At 35.2% G+C, this 18067-nt stretch overlaps 1 protein-coding gene across 2 annotated transcripts in view; it reads right to left on the reverse strand.

Moving 5' to 3' along the window:
* The window catches only part of LOC106884146 (doublecortin domain-containing protein 1), a 228254-nt gene that overhangs the window by 111666 nt on the left and 98521 nt on the right, over positions 1 to 18067 (reverse strand). For both annotated transcript variants that reach the window (XM_089355596.1, XM_089355597.1), the window contains exons 15-17: positions 15843 to 16017; positions 9253 to 9352; positions 367 to 487 (exon numbers count right to left, since the gene is read on the reverse strand). In XM_089355596.1, coding sequence (XP_089211722.1) covers positions 367 to 487; positions 9253 to 9352; positions 15843 to 16017 — 396 coding nt within the window. The remainder of the gene's footprint in view (positions 1 to 366; positions 488 to 9252; positions 9353 to 15842; positions 16018 to 18067) is intronic.

Here is an 18067-nt window from a genome sequence, read left to right on the forward strand (position 1 = left end):
TTAATTTATCGACCCAAAAGGATGAAAGGCAAAGTCGACCTCGGCAGAATTTGAACTCTGAATGTAACAGCAGACAAAATACCGCTAAGCATTTCACCCGACGTGCTATCGTTTCTGCCAGCTCGCCACGCTACATACAGTTTTCATACAGTTTCTATGAACCAAATTCCATTCACAAGAAAATTGGTCAAGCTGATGCTTTTGCAGGCCAAGTTACGATACGCTTATGGTTTATGAAGTAAACTTCTTAAGCGAGCAGCCAAGCCTGCAGCCCTCTTTATTCACCTTTTGTTACAGAATTCTGAAAGAAAATCACAAATAAATGAAATATTACACTCAATGGAAATATTTGCCATCATAACCAACCTTATGTTGCAGAAAATGCCATTCTTTCTCAAGTTCATTTCTCTCTAAATCTTCGAATGGAAGAAGAAATTCTGAAGAGTCATTCACTGGGAAATTGTCGACAGCCAACCATTGAGACGCTCTGCAAATATAGAAGACAAGAAAACAATAATTATCCGAGAGATTCTCAATCAGAAACAAAACAGTATCGAGTAGAAGATTACATTTATAGGTGTAGGCATACTTCCCAATCACATAGTTCCAGGTTCAGTCCCACTGCATGGCACCTTGGGCAGATGTCTTCTACTATACCCCAAGGCTGACCAAAGCCTTGTGAATGGATTTGTTAGATGGAAACTGAAAGAAGCCCATCATGTGTGTGTGTGTGTGTGTGTGTGTCATTGTGTCTGTGTGTGTCATTGTGTCTGTGTGTGTCATGTCTGTGTATGTCATTGTGTCCCATCACTGCCTGAAACCAGTGTTGGTGTTTATGTCCCTATAACTTAGCAGTTCAGCAAAAGAGACTGGTAGAAATAAGTGCCAGACTTTAAAAAATAAATAAGAACAGGGGTCAATTCATTCAACTAAAAATTCAAGGTGGTTGGTGCCCCAGTATGGCCACAGTCTAATGACTGAAACAAGTAAAAAAATAAAAGATAAAAGGCAAAAGATATAGAATTTGTGACGATTGAGAGAGAAAATCTAAATTAAATATATTTCATCCATTTTTTTCTTTAGTTTTTGAGTGAAAATTGAAACTTCTAATCCCACCAAAATTTATCTAGAAATGATTATCTCCCTTGTTGGCCACAAGGGTTCACCACATGTCTGAAATATCAAATATATGAGATTATTTAAAATGGATTCCTTCTGCCTCTTTGGATGTCAAAGAGACAACGTTATAGATATGACTATCAGCCATGGCTGCTATCGTCTCTGCCAATTCACTCCATTTCAGTGCAAAGAATATGGCCAAAAGGTTAGCAGTTACAGAAGGAAATCTGCATCCTTTTTGCCGACAGCAATCCTAATTGCCAACAATTAGGAGAGGAATTCATAACGATCTCAGTTCCTACATCGAAGGCCACAACAAGAGGATGCACTGTGAATCTGCAACAAATGTCAATAAGTTCTTCACTGTAAAGCAGATGGTGATGATGATGATGACGACGATGATGATGACGATGATGATGGTGATGATGATGGTGATGGTGATGATGATGATGATGATGATAATGATCTACAGGTCAGAACATAATGTCCATCTTCTTCACAATGATTCCTGTTGTATCACCTCCCATCACACAGCAGTCAATATCTTTTGTAGCGAGGCCTTATTCCATTATGATATTATTGTATTCTTATTTTATTCTCTTACTCCCTTTTTTCTTCTAAAGGGCTTTTTTTTTATGCATGCATTTAGTGATCATCATTGTCATTGTCATCATCATCACCACCATCATTCAACACCCATGTTCCATGTAAATACACTGTGTTTATAGAACCTGTTTATGACCCTCCATAAAACCTGATACTTGTCACATCATTATACATAAATATATATTATAGTATAGTATATAAAATACATATAAACATATATATATATATATCATAGTATGTATGTATATAAATATATATATATATCATAGTATGTATGTATATATATATATATATATATATATATATATATATATGTGAAGGTGCATGGCTCAGTGGTTAGAGCGTCAAGCTTATGATTGCGACGTTGTGAGTTTGAATCCCAGACTGAGCTGCATGTTGTGTTCTTGAGCAAGACACTTTATTTCACGTTGCTCCAGTTCACTCAGCTATAGAAATGAGTTACAACATCACTGGTGCCAAGCTGTATTGGCCAGCCTTTGCCTTTCTCATGGATAACACTGGTGGTGTAGAGAGGGGAGGCTGGTATGCATGGGCGACTGCTGATCTTCCATAAACAACCTTGACCGGACTTGTGCCTGGAAGGGTGGCTTTCTGGGTGCAATCCCATGGTCAGTCATGACCGAAGGGGGTCTCAGCTCAGCATATATATATATATATATATATATATATATATATATATAAATAAATACATATGTATGTATGCATGCATTTATGTATATATGTATGTACGTATATATGTATGTACATATGATTCATGTCTTCATATAACAGTGACACTTGTGAATATATTTCACTGAAAAAATTATATTTTTTCCTCACATCTGAGCAGCAGATGTTAATGTTTCTTCTCAAGGCATAAATAATTAACAACTTGTTTTTAACAGACATCTTTGTTCAGCTTCATAAGAGATCATTTTTCGATATTTTTTGTATATCTTTTGTCTTTTAAATACCATAGTTGATACAATTCTTGATCAGGCAAATATTCTGTAGTTTTTTTAAACAATTCTCCAAGTATTTTCTTTCTTTTTTCTTTTAAACCAAGGTTACAAAGTCAATTGCATAAAAAATAACACAAACTTTTGAAAGCATAGTAGATTGTGTTAGAAAGAAGCCTGAGATGAAGATATTGCCAGCAAATTAAATACAGGGAGACATCCTAGCTCCTTTTCTCTTTGTGATTGTAATGGTCTACATCCTTAGACAAATTCTTCACTCCTATCCAAAACAAAGACCTCACCATCGAGCAGTTTTCACTTCCTGGTCATCAGATTTAGCACCTTCAGACTATAATCTCTTCGGCCCCATGAAAGAGGGTTTGAGAGACAAACATTATTCCAGTGACAAGGAAGTGAAAACTGTAGTGAAGAAGTGGCTCACAGAACAGTCGACAGAATTTTACGGGGCAGGGATACATGCTGTCATTCGAAGTTGGAACATTGCTATTGAGAGAAATGGTGACTATGTTGAGAAGTAGGGATGTGATCTACAGAGGACCAGCTTCATTTTGATGTAAGATATAGATGTTCCTGTGTTGGTAATTATACCTGTCCTATACAAAATGGCATTACTTTTTGACTCACCCTCGTAATAACAATAATCCTCAGATGGAATTTATAAAGAATTAATGCATTAAAATATTTATAAATTCCATCCAAGGATTATTGCTATTACTAACTGTGGTTTGGATTTTGACTGTTCCTTCTAGCATGTAAGCTTTCCTGTTAGAGGTCACTTCTTTTCTATATAAATGTACAATAATTTTATTTGGAAAATTATGTTGTCTATTTGACTATTTTATGCATGCTAGGCCACTAGCAGAAAATTTCTCTTCTACCCTATATTATATATATATATATATATATATATATATATATATATATATATATATATATATATATATATATATGTATATATATGCGGGTAAAAATAAATACAAAAAAAGGGGTTTTGTATGATTGTGTATAGAGGAATATATTATTTTGTTTAAAAGAGTTCCAACACTGTCTGTTTTTTATGTTTTATTTATATTCCTGCAAAACCAATGTGGGATATAGAATATGGAATATACAATATATAATATATAATATAATATACAATATATAATATAAAATAAAAATGGATGGTACTATGAAATAAAGTATTGAATGTCTTATTGAATATATGGAATATGTCTTATTGAATAGATGAAATATTGAGTGTTCAATATAAAGGATTAAATATATAAAGGCGAATACGTATTTTCTATACTTTGTGGTATTTCATCATGGCCGGTATGACAGACTTTAACCGGCCATGATGAAATACCACAAGGTATAGAAAATACGTATTCGCCTTTATATATTTAATCCTTTATATTGAACACTCAATATTTCATCTATTCAATAAGACATATTCTATATATTCAATAAGACATTCAATACTTTATTTCATAGTACCATCCATTTTTATTTTATATTATATATTGTATATTCCATATTCTATATCCCACATTGGTTTTGCAGGAATATAAATAAAACATAAAAAACAGACAGTGTTGGAACTCTTTTAAACAAAATAATATATATATATATATATACACATATATATACAGGGTGGCCCCAAAATAGGTTTACATAGGCACTTTAAATTTCTTTCGAAATATTTTATTACATTTAAATTTCTATCTTACAAAATGAAAAGTGAGCTTGACAAAATTAACTAAATTAACATAAAATAATGGTTTCATATTTTTTTGTAATTAAGATCTGAACTGTTAATATATGGGTGCAAAAGAGATAGTTGAATAACTATAAACCTACTTTTGGGCCACCCTGTATATATATATATATATATATATATATATATATATAATTATGATAATAATATTAGGGATAAAAATCCAAATTTACAGGGAAAAATTCAATTTAATTTAATTTATCAAAATTAAAATTAAATTAAATTTCACAATATATAATATATAAATATATAATTTAGAGAAAAAAACCACAATTATTTAATTCATCCATGAAAATCCACAATCACACACACACACACACACACACACACACACACACACACACACACACACATATATATATATATATATATATATATATATATATATATATATATATATATATATATATATATATATACATGCATATAATGCTACATGTGGTATTCAGAGAATAGCAGACGTGGATGTGTTAGAGAAGGACACCACATATCCCAGCACTTATGAGACATGCTTCTGCATGCTGAACTGGGTCATGTGGTGGAACAACATATTGGAAACTCAAGTTGCCCCATTGACCTCAGCTTGATGATGATGATGAGGAGGAGGAGGAGGAGGAGGATGTGCATGTTTGAGTGTAGGAAGGCAGTTAGTGACTCACATATTCCATTACTCAGAGTTTTATTAGCATGCAAGCATACGTTTAATCGATCAGATGTCAGTGGTGAGAAGATGCAATTGATAAGACAGGAGCCTTCATGACTAAGGAATTATGAGTAATGACCAGGTGAGTCATTCATTCACTGCCTGAAAACAAATATAAACTCTACATAATAACAGTAGTCTCTTCTCTTTCATTTGGGCACACACACATACATGCATGTGTGTGTGTGTGTGTGTGTGTGGTTTGTTTTTATGTCCAGTTATAATAGAAACAATTTTACATTAAACTGATGAGTTGCTCAATACTTTTGTAGAATACAAATTCATAATTCTTAAGCAAAAATATTATTGACAGTGACTTCGAAGTTTTGGCAAGTTAAACCATCATTGGATTGCGATGCATTGAAGTTGGTCTTGGCTCTATATAGTCTCTGTTGAGTTAAAATCTTCCTTGGGTATGTGGGTTTGAGTGGAGTTAGGCAATTAGGTTTTAGTGTTGATTGTTAGGGAGAGGTGTTTTGGAGAAATTTTTATTGATTAAATTTGGAGTTATGTCATTGCTTAAAATTTGTGTATGCAGAACTTTGTAAGCATGGGTGCATACTTAGGTGTGCCTCTCTCATTAAGTAGGTACAGGATGTGTCTGTAGTTATTTATTTTTGATTAATCCTTTCCTTTGATATTGTAAAGGGCAAAAGTACAGAGTTCAGTATTTAAAACCATAATAATTGGGTGTGTATCTTTGATCTTTGTTTCGTCAAAGCTAAGGGTTAAATTCAATAAAAGCAAAACTGCTGACACATCCTAAACCTACCTAACAAATGGGACACACCTAAATATATGTGTGTGTGTGTGTTTGTAGTAGGTACAGGTGGGGCTGTGTTATAAGAACTTTGCATCCCAACCACATAGTTCTGAGTTTAATCCTACTGTGTGGTGCTTTGGGCGAGTGTCTCCTTTTATAATCTCAGACTCACCAAAGCTTTTCAAATGGATTTGGTAAATGGAAACTGAAAGAAAATCCACCTCAACTTTTCTATGCAAGCATGGAGAAACGGTTCTTAAAGTGATAGTGGAAATATGTATATCATTATCATATGAGAGTGTATATATGTATATATGTATATATATATATATATATATATATATATATATATATATATATATATATATATATATATATATATATATATATATATATATATATATATATATATATAGTGAGAATTTACAAAAAAACAAAAGATGAAGATGGGTGTGTAAACAACAAACAGATATATTAGTTTAACGCTCCAGAAGTGAGAAAGTCTTTTATGTTTTGAGCCTATGCTCTTCAACAGAAAGGAACATGAGGAAATAAACAGGGAGAGAAAATAGTAAAATTATATATATATACAGGGTGTGGTGAATATTTCGTCATCTAAATTACCCAAAAAGGAAAATAACAAATCTCATTTTAACAGATATATTTACCAAAATTATATAAAAATATCTTGAAATACTAAAGAGTAAATCAATTCAATAAAATCACAATTGGCTTCAACCATGGCCCTCCCCCCTTCCACTCCGGACACTTGTCCAGTCACATCCCCAAACTGATATTCTCCCTTACCTGTCATCTGAGTCTCACTCAGTGCCAGCACATCGGCCCTTCTCCTCATCATCACACTCCTTATCTCTCTCCTCTTTACCTCACTTGTACTACACCTACACACATTCCATGTCCCTAATACTAAGGTGAGATTTGGTGTTAACCTTCTCCCCCCCCCCCGTTTGTCTTTTTCTTGCTGTCCTTTTAGGAATATGGATTTACAAGGGTAGAGGATTCCCAATCCCCCTCACTCCTACCCCTTTTAGTCACCTGTTATACCACACAGGGAATATGGTGACTGCATTCTACTCTCCCCACCCCACCCATCAGTCGCAGGGGAGTTTTCTAGTTAACCTATAGCTGGGACCCTTGCGAATGCTACAACTCCAGGCCAGAGTAGACCTGGGAACAATAGTGGCTAAGAGATGGTTCCACACTCCTCAAATTCTGAAACCAGGGCCCCAGGGCCCCACTACTGGATATAGTTTATAGCCATACCTGTTTATATATATATATCATCATCATCATCATCATTGTTTAACGTCCGCCTTCCATGCTAGCATGGGTTGGACGACTTGACTGAGGACTGGTGAAACCGGATGGCAACACCAGGCTCCAATCTAAATTTGGCAGAGTTTCTACAGCTGGATGCCCTTCCTAACGCCAACCACTCAGAGTATTATTCTGCTTATTGTTTTGTCCCTTGTCTGTCCACTAACGGTCTTGTCTCAGGCCCATCTTGTTTTGTTATGTTTTGGTCCCATTCCCAGCAAGTTTCTTGCTTGTGCCTCCAGAGTGAAATATATTATTTTGTTTAAAAGAGTTCCAACACTGTCTGTTTTTTATGTTTTATTTATATTCCTGCAAAACCAATGTGGGATATAGAATATGGAATATACAATATATAATATAATATAATATACAATATAAAATAATGGCCAAATATTGCATTTGAAACTCTGGCCAATAACTGACAAGGAACTGGTAACCTTCTGTGTTTTCTGCTCACCTGTGTATTTAGTATATGTTCGTTTGTTTATTTACTACATGTTTTTTGAATTATATAAACATCACAGATGCTCAGAAAACAGATTCCATCACATGCCAGGGGAAGAAACTAGAAGTAGTCAATAGCATCCGCTACCTAGGTGACCAAGGCTGTAGTGGGGAGTGGATGCTCAGAGAGTGTTACCACTAGAATAAGAATAGCCCAGGCAAAGTTCAGAAAGTTTCTACCCCTACTGGTGACAAAGGGCATCTCGCTCAGAGTGAAAGGTAGGTTGTACGATGCATGTGTGTGAACTGCCATGCTTCACGGCAGTGAAACATGGGCCGTGACTGCTGAAGACATGTGTAGGCTCGAAAGAAATGAAGCTAGCTGATCCACTGGATGTGTAATGTCAGTGTGCACACATGACAGAGTGTAAGTACCCTGAGAGAAATGTTGAACATAAGAAGCATAGGATGTGGTGTGCAAGAGAGATGTTTGCATTGGTATGGTCATGTACTACGGATGGATGAGGAGAGTTATATGATAAAGTGCCACTCCCAAACAGTGGAAGGAATCCAGGGTAGAGGGAGACCCAGGAAGACATAGGATGAGGTGGTGAAGCTTGACCTTTGAATGTTGGGCCTCACAGAGGCAATGACAAAAGACCGAGACCTCTGGAGATATGCTGTGACTGCAAAGACCTGGCAAATAAAGTGAGTCCCCAGCTGTAACCTACACCAGTGTCGCATAACCAGCCCACTCAAAAGTACCTTGGATTGTAGGGTGACATGCCATGCTTGAGGAGACCTACTGAGTCAAGTACATCAACATAAACATAAATATCAAAATCAAATCAAATGGAAATTGTAGTTGTGATGCCTGTGCTGGTGGCACATAAAAAGCACCATCCAAATGTGGCCGATGTCAGCGCTGCCTTGTGTGCCGGTGGCAAGTAAAAAGCACCATCTGATTGTGGTCGATGCCAACCCCTTCTAGCCCCTGTGCCAGTAGCATGTAAAAAAGCACCCAATACACTCTCAGTGTGGTTGGTGTTAGGAAGAGCATCCAGCTGTAGAAATACTGTCACATCAGACTGGAGCCTGGTGCAGCCTCCTGGCTTCTCAGACCCCAGTGGAACCATCCAACCCATGCCAGCATGGAAAACGGATGCTAAATGATGATGATGATGATGATATATATATGGTGGTGCACCAGCATGACCGCAGCCACTTGGCTGAAACACATAAATAAATAAATAAATATGTATATATATATAGGTATGTCAAATTTTCTGTTTGTTGTCTTCTTTTTATTTAATCCTGGAAACAAAAATGACTGAAACAAGTAAAAGAATAAAAGAATATAAACACAGACATATGCATTTACAGGCATTGATTTAATTTGCTCAAAACGGCAGCCAAGTCTCCTTCACATTATTCCCCACCATCATGAAAAAGGAAGGACACTCTGGATAATGTGATCCAGATCCACTCTGCCAGGGATCAAACAACAGCAAAATGTATAATGATAGAAACAAGGACTCACTTGTCACTCCAGTCTTCATCCTTGAAAGTTCGGATAATTCTCGAGTTTTCAGCATGTCCTTGAACGCATGCTTTATCAAATATTGCCTCCATGCAGTAAGCTACCCAATGAGAACAAAAATACAGATTAAACCATCTGAGCAATGGTTTAGTAAGTGTTGAGCATTAAAAAGCTGATCAGAAATGCTTATGTAGTCAGGAAAAAACAACGACAATTCAATGGCAAGGTATTATTTGCATAATTTTAGTAAGTACAAGAGACAATTCACAACCTGTTTTAGTCTATTTAAACCTCATCAGCTAAGCATAAACTTTGCACTAAATATAAGGATTAATAAGAAAATCACTAAGTAAATATACACAGAGTTCCAAAATAATTTAAACACTAACAACACAAAAGAATAAATAGAAAATTCACACATGAGATGGGATGTTAATTTCTCATCAGTTAATGTCTAAAATATCCTTACAATTTCATGCCTTTAATAATAATATTGATCATTTTTTTGTGGCATAAGCAGCAAGAAGCTGATGGGGACAGCAAACAAATATTAGGGAGAGAGACGAAAGCAAACATGACACAAATGTGAATATACAAACAAAATAAACCTTTCAAGGCCGTGCCCCCAGCATGGCCACAATCCAATGAGAGAAACAAGTAAAATAGATAAATAGACAAATAAATAAAGCAAAAAAAAAAAATGTAAATCTTCCTTCTGACACAACATAAGTAGCTGCCATCAGTAGAATTATATGGCTAGATCTCATATAACTGCCATCAGTAGCATTATATGGCTAGATCTCATATAGCTTCCATCAGAATTATACAGCCAGATCTCATATAGCTGCCATCAGTAGAATTATATGGCTAGATCTCATATAGCTGCCATCAATAGAATTATATGGCTAGATCTCATATATCTTCCATCAGAATTATACAGCCAGATCTCATATAGCTTCCATCAGAATTATACAGCCAGATCTCATATAGCTGACATCAATAGAATTATATGGCTAGATCTCATATAGCTGCCATCAATAGAATTATATGGCTAGATCTTATATAGCTGCCATCAATAGAATTATATGGCTAGATCTCATATAACTGCCATCAATAGAATTATATGGCTAGATCTCATATAGCTTCCATCAGAATTATACAGCCAGATCTCATATAGCTTCCATCAGAATTATACAGCCAGATCTCATATAGCTGCCATCAATAGAATTATATGGCTGATGTCATATAGCTACCATCTGTAGAATTATATGGCTAGGTCTCATATAACTGCCATCAGTAGCATTATATGGCTAGATCTCATATAGCTACCATCAGAATTATACAGCCAGATCTGATGTAGCTGCCATCAATAGAATTATATGGCTAGATCTCATATAGCTTCCATCAGTAGAATTATACAGCCAGATCTTGTATAGGTGCCATCAGTAGAATTATATGGCTAGATCTCATATAGAAAATAATTAAACAAATTCAAATCACAGGTCATCTTCTTTATCTAATCTCATCCCCAAGCTGCTGAAATCAAATAAACTACCAAAATTCAAAATCCTAACTAAAACAAGCAACATCAAATCATACATCAACAATGGACGATTATGGGAGAATCTAACTTTCTTTTATTTTACTTTATTGCATTTATTTATTAAATTTTTCATTAAACTACATTTTTCATACAATCAGTGTTTTATTTCATCCAGTGTTTTTTTCATCTTTTCTTTATATCTTTTCTAACAAGAATGTTCTGGAAGACAGCAAAACAGATTGTCTGATGTAATTTCAGCCACCGTCTGCATACAATTGTCAACCATTTGCATTCAGTTCCTTTTATTTCTTCATTTGTTCAATAAAATACTACACCTTTAGAACTAAGACAGCATTGTTGTAACCTTTAGATTGCCAGTGCAATATTTTGCACAATCAGCTAAAATAAATAAAAGTGTTTGTGGATATATATATGTGTGTATATGTGTTATATGTGTGTGTATGTATATACGTAAGTAAGTATATATGCTTATTTTAACATGTTTAAGTTGATTGTAGAATCCAAACCTGGTCATTAACAAGGTGATATGGATTTTATTTATTTCTTTTTTTATTTCATTTAAAGTCAAGACAATTCCAGAGATCTGTGAATATGTGAGTGGGTTAATGTAGGTATATAATGATATACCTGCATTAATGGAAAGTGTATGAATTAATAATACGTATGTCTGCAAATATATATCTATCTCTATATCTATTAACCTGCCTCTCTCTCTCTCTCTCTCTTTCTCTCTCTCTCTCTCTTTCTCTCTCTCTCTCTCTTTCTCTCTCTCTCTCTATCTATCTGTCTATTTACCTATCTATCTTTCTATCTCTCTTTTACTTGTTTCAGTCATTTGACTGCGACCATGCTGGAGCACTGCCTTTAGTCGAGCAAATCAACCCCAGGACAATCAAGATGAGGAGGACACCAGTCTGACTAATATAAACAGGATACAAAAGAACTGCTGTTTGCTACATATCAACAGCTGTTGAATCATAGGGTTAAACGTACAAGTACAGGCATGACTACTTCTCAACCACTTGGCTTTGGTTCCAATCCCACTGTAGAGAGCAGCATCATAAAATATCAGAGAGACAGAGAGAGACACAGAGAGAAGACAATGAGGGAACACTATTATGTAATGAATTAAAATTAGCTTTCTGTTGTTGAAATGTTTTGATAATAAAAGAAATTTTAAAATCACATTTTGATAAGAATATATTAAAAATTTGAATTTTTTACAATTTTCTAGACAGTGTAGACTTCAATAATTGCTTTCTTTTAATAAAAGTAATATACTCCAAAATAATTAAAAACAACTTTTTTTTATAGTAAAGATTCTGGGTATGATGTAGTTTAGGACATGTTTATAATCATCTTCACAAAACAATCCTAACACTGCATAAATAACTGTGCTTACAAAATATAGTACATATCATATCATGCTGTGAGTTGTGATATTTAACTAAGCTTTGCTTGTATATTATTGAATGCTTGTTTATAACAAAAGATGACTTGAGAATCACCATATTTGATGGCATATAAGATGCACTTCTCCTTTTAATAAAATGTCTCCAAACATCCTGGGTTCTATATTCAGAATTGGGCCTTCCCACAAGCTGATTTTGGCCCAGATTCTTACTAGTGTAGGCTAATTGTAACCCAAACTTTCCCTTCTACCTCACCCAACTGACACCATAATAATCCTTTCTACTATAAGTACAAGGCCTGAAATTTGGGGGGAGGGGGCAGTTGCTTAGATTGATCCCAGTACGCAACTGGTGCTTAATTTAACGACCGTGAAAGGATGAAAGGCAAAGTTGACCTCGACGGAATTTGAACTCACAACTGACACCATAATAACAGTATATCTACTTAAACATTATCAGTTTTCCTTGTATTGTAAAAGTATGGACCATAACAATGGATTGGTAATGCTCACCAGTGCCAGCTGATGATGCGTGACAATTAGACTTAAACAGATTCAAGTAATGCTCTTCATGGCACCGAAGAGGAATGTATTATTTGAAGACAGTAAGGCGGAGAGCTGGCAGAATCATTAGCACGCTGGACAAAATGCTTAGCGGTATTTCACCCATTGCTACGTTCTGAGTTCAAATTCCGTCAAAGTCGACTTTGCCTTTTATCTTTTCAGGGTTGATAAATTAAGTACCAGTTGTGTACTGGGGTCGATCTAATCAACTGGCCCCCTCCCCCCAAATTTCAGGCCTTGTGCCTTTAGTAGAAAGGATTATCAGAAGACAGTAATATGTAAATGGACGTTAAAACAATGATGGTGATTATAGTTTCATAAGAAAGCAATCCTAAAAATAGATTCCACATTCACTTATATCCTGACTTGATTCCATGTCTTCTCTTAATTTCTTGTCATTCATTTCAAAAACCAAATCTAAGTTAAATTGTTCAGCTTTTATTCCATGACTTCTTGAAAAAACAATAAAAGCAAGAAATTCTCCTCTTTTTCTTTGCTTTTTTTTTTTTTTTTTTTTTTTTGCAATTTCATTGCAAAAAGTGATTTTCTCTTTCTTTCTTGAAGAAACTTCACAGCAGGGAAATTGAAAAAAAACCATTAAGGCATACATCAGGTCGTCAGGTCACGCTGGAAACTCCATCTTTTTTAAATATCTTCTTTGTGGATTTTTTTATATTATAATTTTCCTTGTCATCATATTCATTGTTGTCATCATTACCATCATCATCATCACCATTGCAATTTTCATCACCATTATCATCATCGTTATTGTAGTCATTTTTTTTTCTTTTTTTTATATCCTTTCCATCACGAGCCTGTGTCATCACCACTGCTGTCATCATCGTTACTGCTCTCATCATCATCATCATCATCATCATTACTATCATCGCCATTGCAGTTTCCATCATCATCATCATCATCGTCATTACCATCATCGCCACCAACATCATCAAAACTACCATCATCGTGATCATCATCATCGGCAGCAGCAGCAGCAGCACTACCACCACCACCACCACCATCACAGAAGGCTGGAAATGAATAACCTTGTTTGTATGACAATCATGGTGATGCTCATTTACAACAATCACATGATATCAAGGATACATACACACACACACACACACACACACACACATGTAATACACACATACATACATACATTACACACACAAGCACACACCTCAAATATCAGAAAGAAGAATTCAAACCACTTCAAAACAAGCGGTATGGAGAAATCGACCGGCTAAGTCGTACAAGTGCAATCTCTGAGTGGAACAGTAAAAATATGCAAGACTTTTCTCAAGTCCCAAATGTGAATTTGTCTGTGTTAACTACATCTCAAAGATGGAGCCTTGTGTCTTTGTTGGAAACCGACTCCCTCCTCAGTAGAAGATTTATAAGAATTAAAAAGTAAAAGCTACATACATAGGCACAGGAGTGGCTGTGTAGTAAGTAGCTTGCTTACCAACCACATGGTTCTGGGTTCAGTCCCACTGCGTGGCACCTTGGGCAAGTGTCTTCTACTATAGCCTCGGGTTGACCAAAGCCCGTTGTATGTATATATGTATGTGTGTGTGCATATGTTTGTGTTTGTCCCCCCAACATCGCTTGATAACCGATGCTGGTGTGTTTACTTCTGCGTAACTTGGCAGTTCAGCAAAGGAGACCAATAGAATAAGTACTAGGCTTACAAGGAATAAGTCCTGGGGTCGATTTAATCGACTAAAGGTGGTGCTCCAGCATGGCTGCAGTCAAAAGACTGAAACAAGTAAAAGAGTAAAAAGACATACATTCATACATACACACATACACACAGACATACATTGTCTCATCTTTATCATCATTTTAACATCCACTTTTCCATGCTTGAATAAGTTGGATGGGGTTTATTTGGGGCAGATTTTACAGCTGAGAATGTCCCTTCTTACACCAACCCCTTTACAGAGTGTACTGGGTGCTTTGTACATGGCACCAGCACAGATGCTTTCAATGTGGCACCAGCACATAACACCTTTAATTGTCTCTGAATCCACCATAAATTGCCTTTACTTATCCTTTCCTTTATTAATGTCATAAATTGTCAAAGAACCTATTGTATTTATTCATGTATAAGTTGTACTCAAGTGTAAGCTGGGTCCCTAATTTAGAGATAAATCTTGGTGCGATTTTTTTTTTGTTTAGTTTTAGCTTTGCCTAGTGGTGCATCCCAGTTTTTTTTCCAGTTGAAATCAGGCATAAACTGTAATTTATACACAAGGAGCCACGGTACACACACACACACACACACAATTATTATTTTAATATCCACTTTTCGATACTTGTATTATTCAAACAGAATTTATTTGTTTCTACTCAAGGCACAAGGCCCGAAACTTTGGGGGAGGTGGCCAGTCGATTAGATTGACCCCAGTACGCAACTTCTACTTAATTTATCGACCCTGAAAGGATGAAAGGAAAAGTTAACCTTGGCAGAATTTGCACTTAGACAGAATAAGTCATAGACATACAAGTTACAGTAATCCCTCGATTATTGTGGGTATTACGTTCTAAAACCCCTTGCGATGGGTGAAAATCCGTGAAGTAGGATCAGCACCATTCTGTATATTTTTTCTTATATTTTTATAATTTGTGTATATTTATTTTATTATAAATGCAAAACAACACCACAGAGGAATCAATGTCAGCTTAAATGATAATCCACGATGGGTGAACCGCGATAGGTGAACCACAATATAGCGAGGGATTACTGTAATTGATGGTAGATGAAATAAATATAACTGTGTTGATTTATAAAATAATAGTTTCAAATTTTGGCACAAGGCCAGCAATTTCGAGGGAGGGGCTAAATCGATTACATCAACTCCAGTATGCAACAGGTACTTATTTTATTGACCCTGAAAAGATAAAAGGCAATGTCGACTTTGACAGAATTTGAACTCAGAACGTAAACATGGACGAAATATCACTAAGCATTTTGTCTAGTGAGCTAATGATTCTGCCAGCTTGTTGCCTTGTGGACATATAAAATAATCATGACATTCTACTTACTATAAGGATCAATGTATGCTTCTCCAAATGACAACCAAATTTCTTGGTCATATTTCAAAGAGAGGACATCTTTAAGTTCTTCACCAGAACTTAAGAAAACTTTCTGAACGTTTGGTGCAATCTTTGGTTTTTGAGTATTACTTAGGCGCTGACTGATTGACAAATCATCATAGAGCTGAAATAAACAAAAAAAAAAAAGGAGGAGAAATATAAATGGTGGCGAGGAATTGAAGGAAAGTAGAAATTTGGTAGACATGGAAAATCTGTCAGAGAAACATTTCTTATTTTAGGGTAGCAGACCTAATCTGTCTCCTGGTTTAATATCACTATCCAGTCCTTTGGGTGATTTTAAAAGAGATCATTGGTTACAAAGATTTGATTCAGGTCTCTGGTTTGAAGACAATTTCTTCTTTTCTTCTTATTAGTCAAATAAGCTCTATAAAGGGTTCCAGATGACACCCTTTTTCTCTCTGACTGAATCATTAGACAGAATCTACCACAGTGTTTTCCTTAGGATCCACCCTGCTCTCTCACTTGAATGGAGGGAGTTTCATCTCACAAGTTACATGGTGACATCACTAGTGCTGGTGGTAGGAAAAAAGCACCGAGGACACTCTGTAAAGTGGTCATTAGGAAGATTGTTCAGCCTTAGAAATCATGTTCAAGCAGACAGTAGAGATCAGCACAGTCATCTGATTTGTCAGTTCCTTTCAAACCATCCAAGCGAAAATATCTAAGTCATCATCATCATTTAAAGTTCTATTCAGGGATGTGTTGGATGGTTTCAGGATCTGAAGGGTCCAGGGACTGCATCCTGCTCCAGTGTCTGCTTTGGTATGGTTTCTATGGCCTGATGCCCTTCCAAATGCCAACTACTTGACAGTGTGTACTGGGTGCTTTTTGTGTACTACCACCACTAATGAAGTCATCATGAAGGTCGCAAGACTATGAACCCCTCAAGGGGTGGGGATATATATGTGAAGAAGTTAAGGTATGCGAGAAGGGGAATGAGTAGAACAGGTTCTTGTAGAGGAACCACACAGTTACCCAGATTTTGAGGAGAGAGAGAGAGAGAGAGAATTAGAAACCATGAAGAGATAACTATAAATAGTGGTGATGAGGTGTCGAAGTGTCAGAAGAAATTCTACCTGAGAATCGGTGTAAAGATATTGATAACATAAAAATAAAAGTTGGAATTATATTCTATGGTTAAATTACATCACAGCAATTGGCAAGAATAAAGATCTGAAGAATACTCTATGAAACAAACTACAAACCATTTGAAATAATTTGAAATGATTTAAAGATGTTCAAAGAAAATATGGAACCATTCACTACTGAAGATGTCCAACTAAGATCATTTATCTAAGAGGATACCTGATATTGATGTTCTCAAAGAATGTAAGAAAAATCTTAATATTGATCTAGGATCAGTTGGAAGGATTTCCTCTTTGAGAGATCCTTCAAAGATTCCTAGCAAATGCCTGCAAGAGATCGTTTCATAATCTATTTCTTTTTATTCATCAAAAGATGGAAAGAATCAATAACTTTTTTTTTTCCCAATTTCTTTGAAACTTCAATAGCTAATAATTTCCTTAAGAAACTTTAGAGAATGAGTAAACACGACAGCAAAGAACACAAGAATTTGGTTATTAAAACAGATAAGCAATTAACTAAGCAGTATTATTACTGTATTGTTATTATTATTATTATTATTAAAGCAACATTATATTATAAGTTCCAATTCTATCAAAAATTTCATTAATCTGCGTTAACAATAAGTCTTCCTGTTGCATAAAAGATTCTGAAATGTAATTAATGGATGGGATTATTGGAGTAAATTCCATTAAAAGATATCAAAGTTGCTCAGGAAGTCTTTCTCAAGATGCTGTCGTATTCTCCAGAATGGTTTATTGTTTCTAACATATGTGATAGTGTTCAGATTTTCTCAGGGTTCACTTAATATCTTTTACTTTCGCAAAGCGGTTATAAAGACATACATACATACATACATACATATATATATATATATATATATATATATATATACAGATACACACACACACATATATGCATACATACATACATACACACATACATACATACATACATACATATATATATATATATATATATATATATATATATATATATATATATATATACACACACGCACTCACAAAAAATATACACACACGCGCACACGGAAACACACATACAGACAC

This window comes from Octopus bimaculoides, chromosome 7 (assembly GCF_046866305.1).
Source record: "Octopus bimaculoides isolate indiv1 chromosome 7, ASM4686630v1, whole genome shotgun sequence".
Lineage (NCBI taxonomy): Eukaryota > Metazoa > Mollusca > Cephalopoda > Octopoda > Octopodidae > Octopus > Octopus bimaculoides.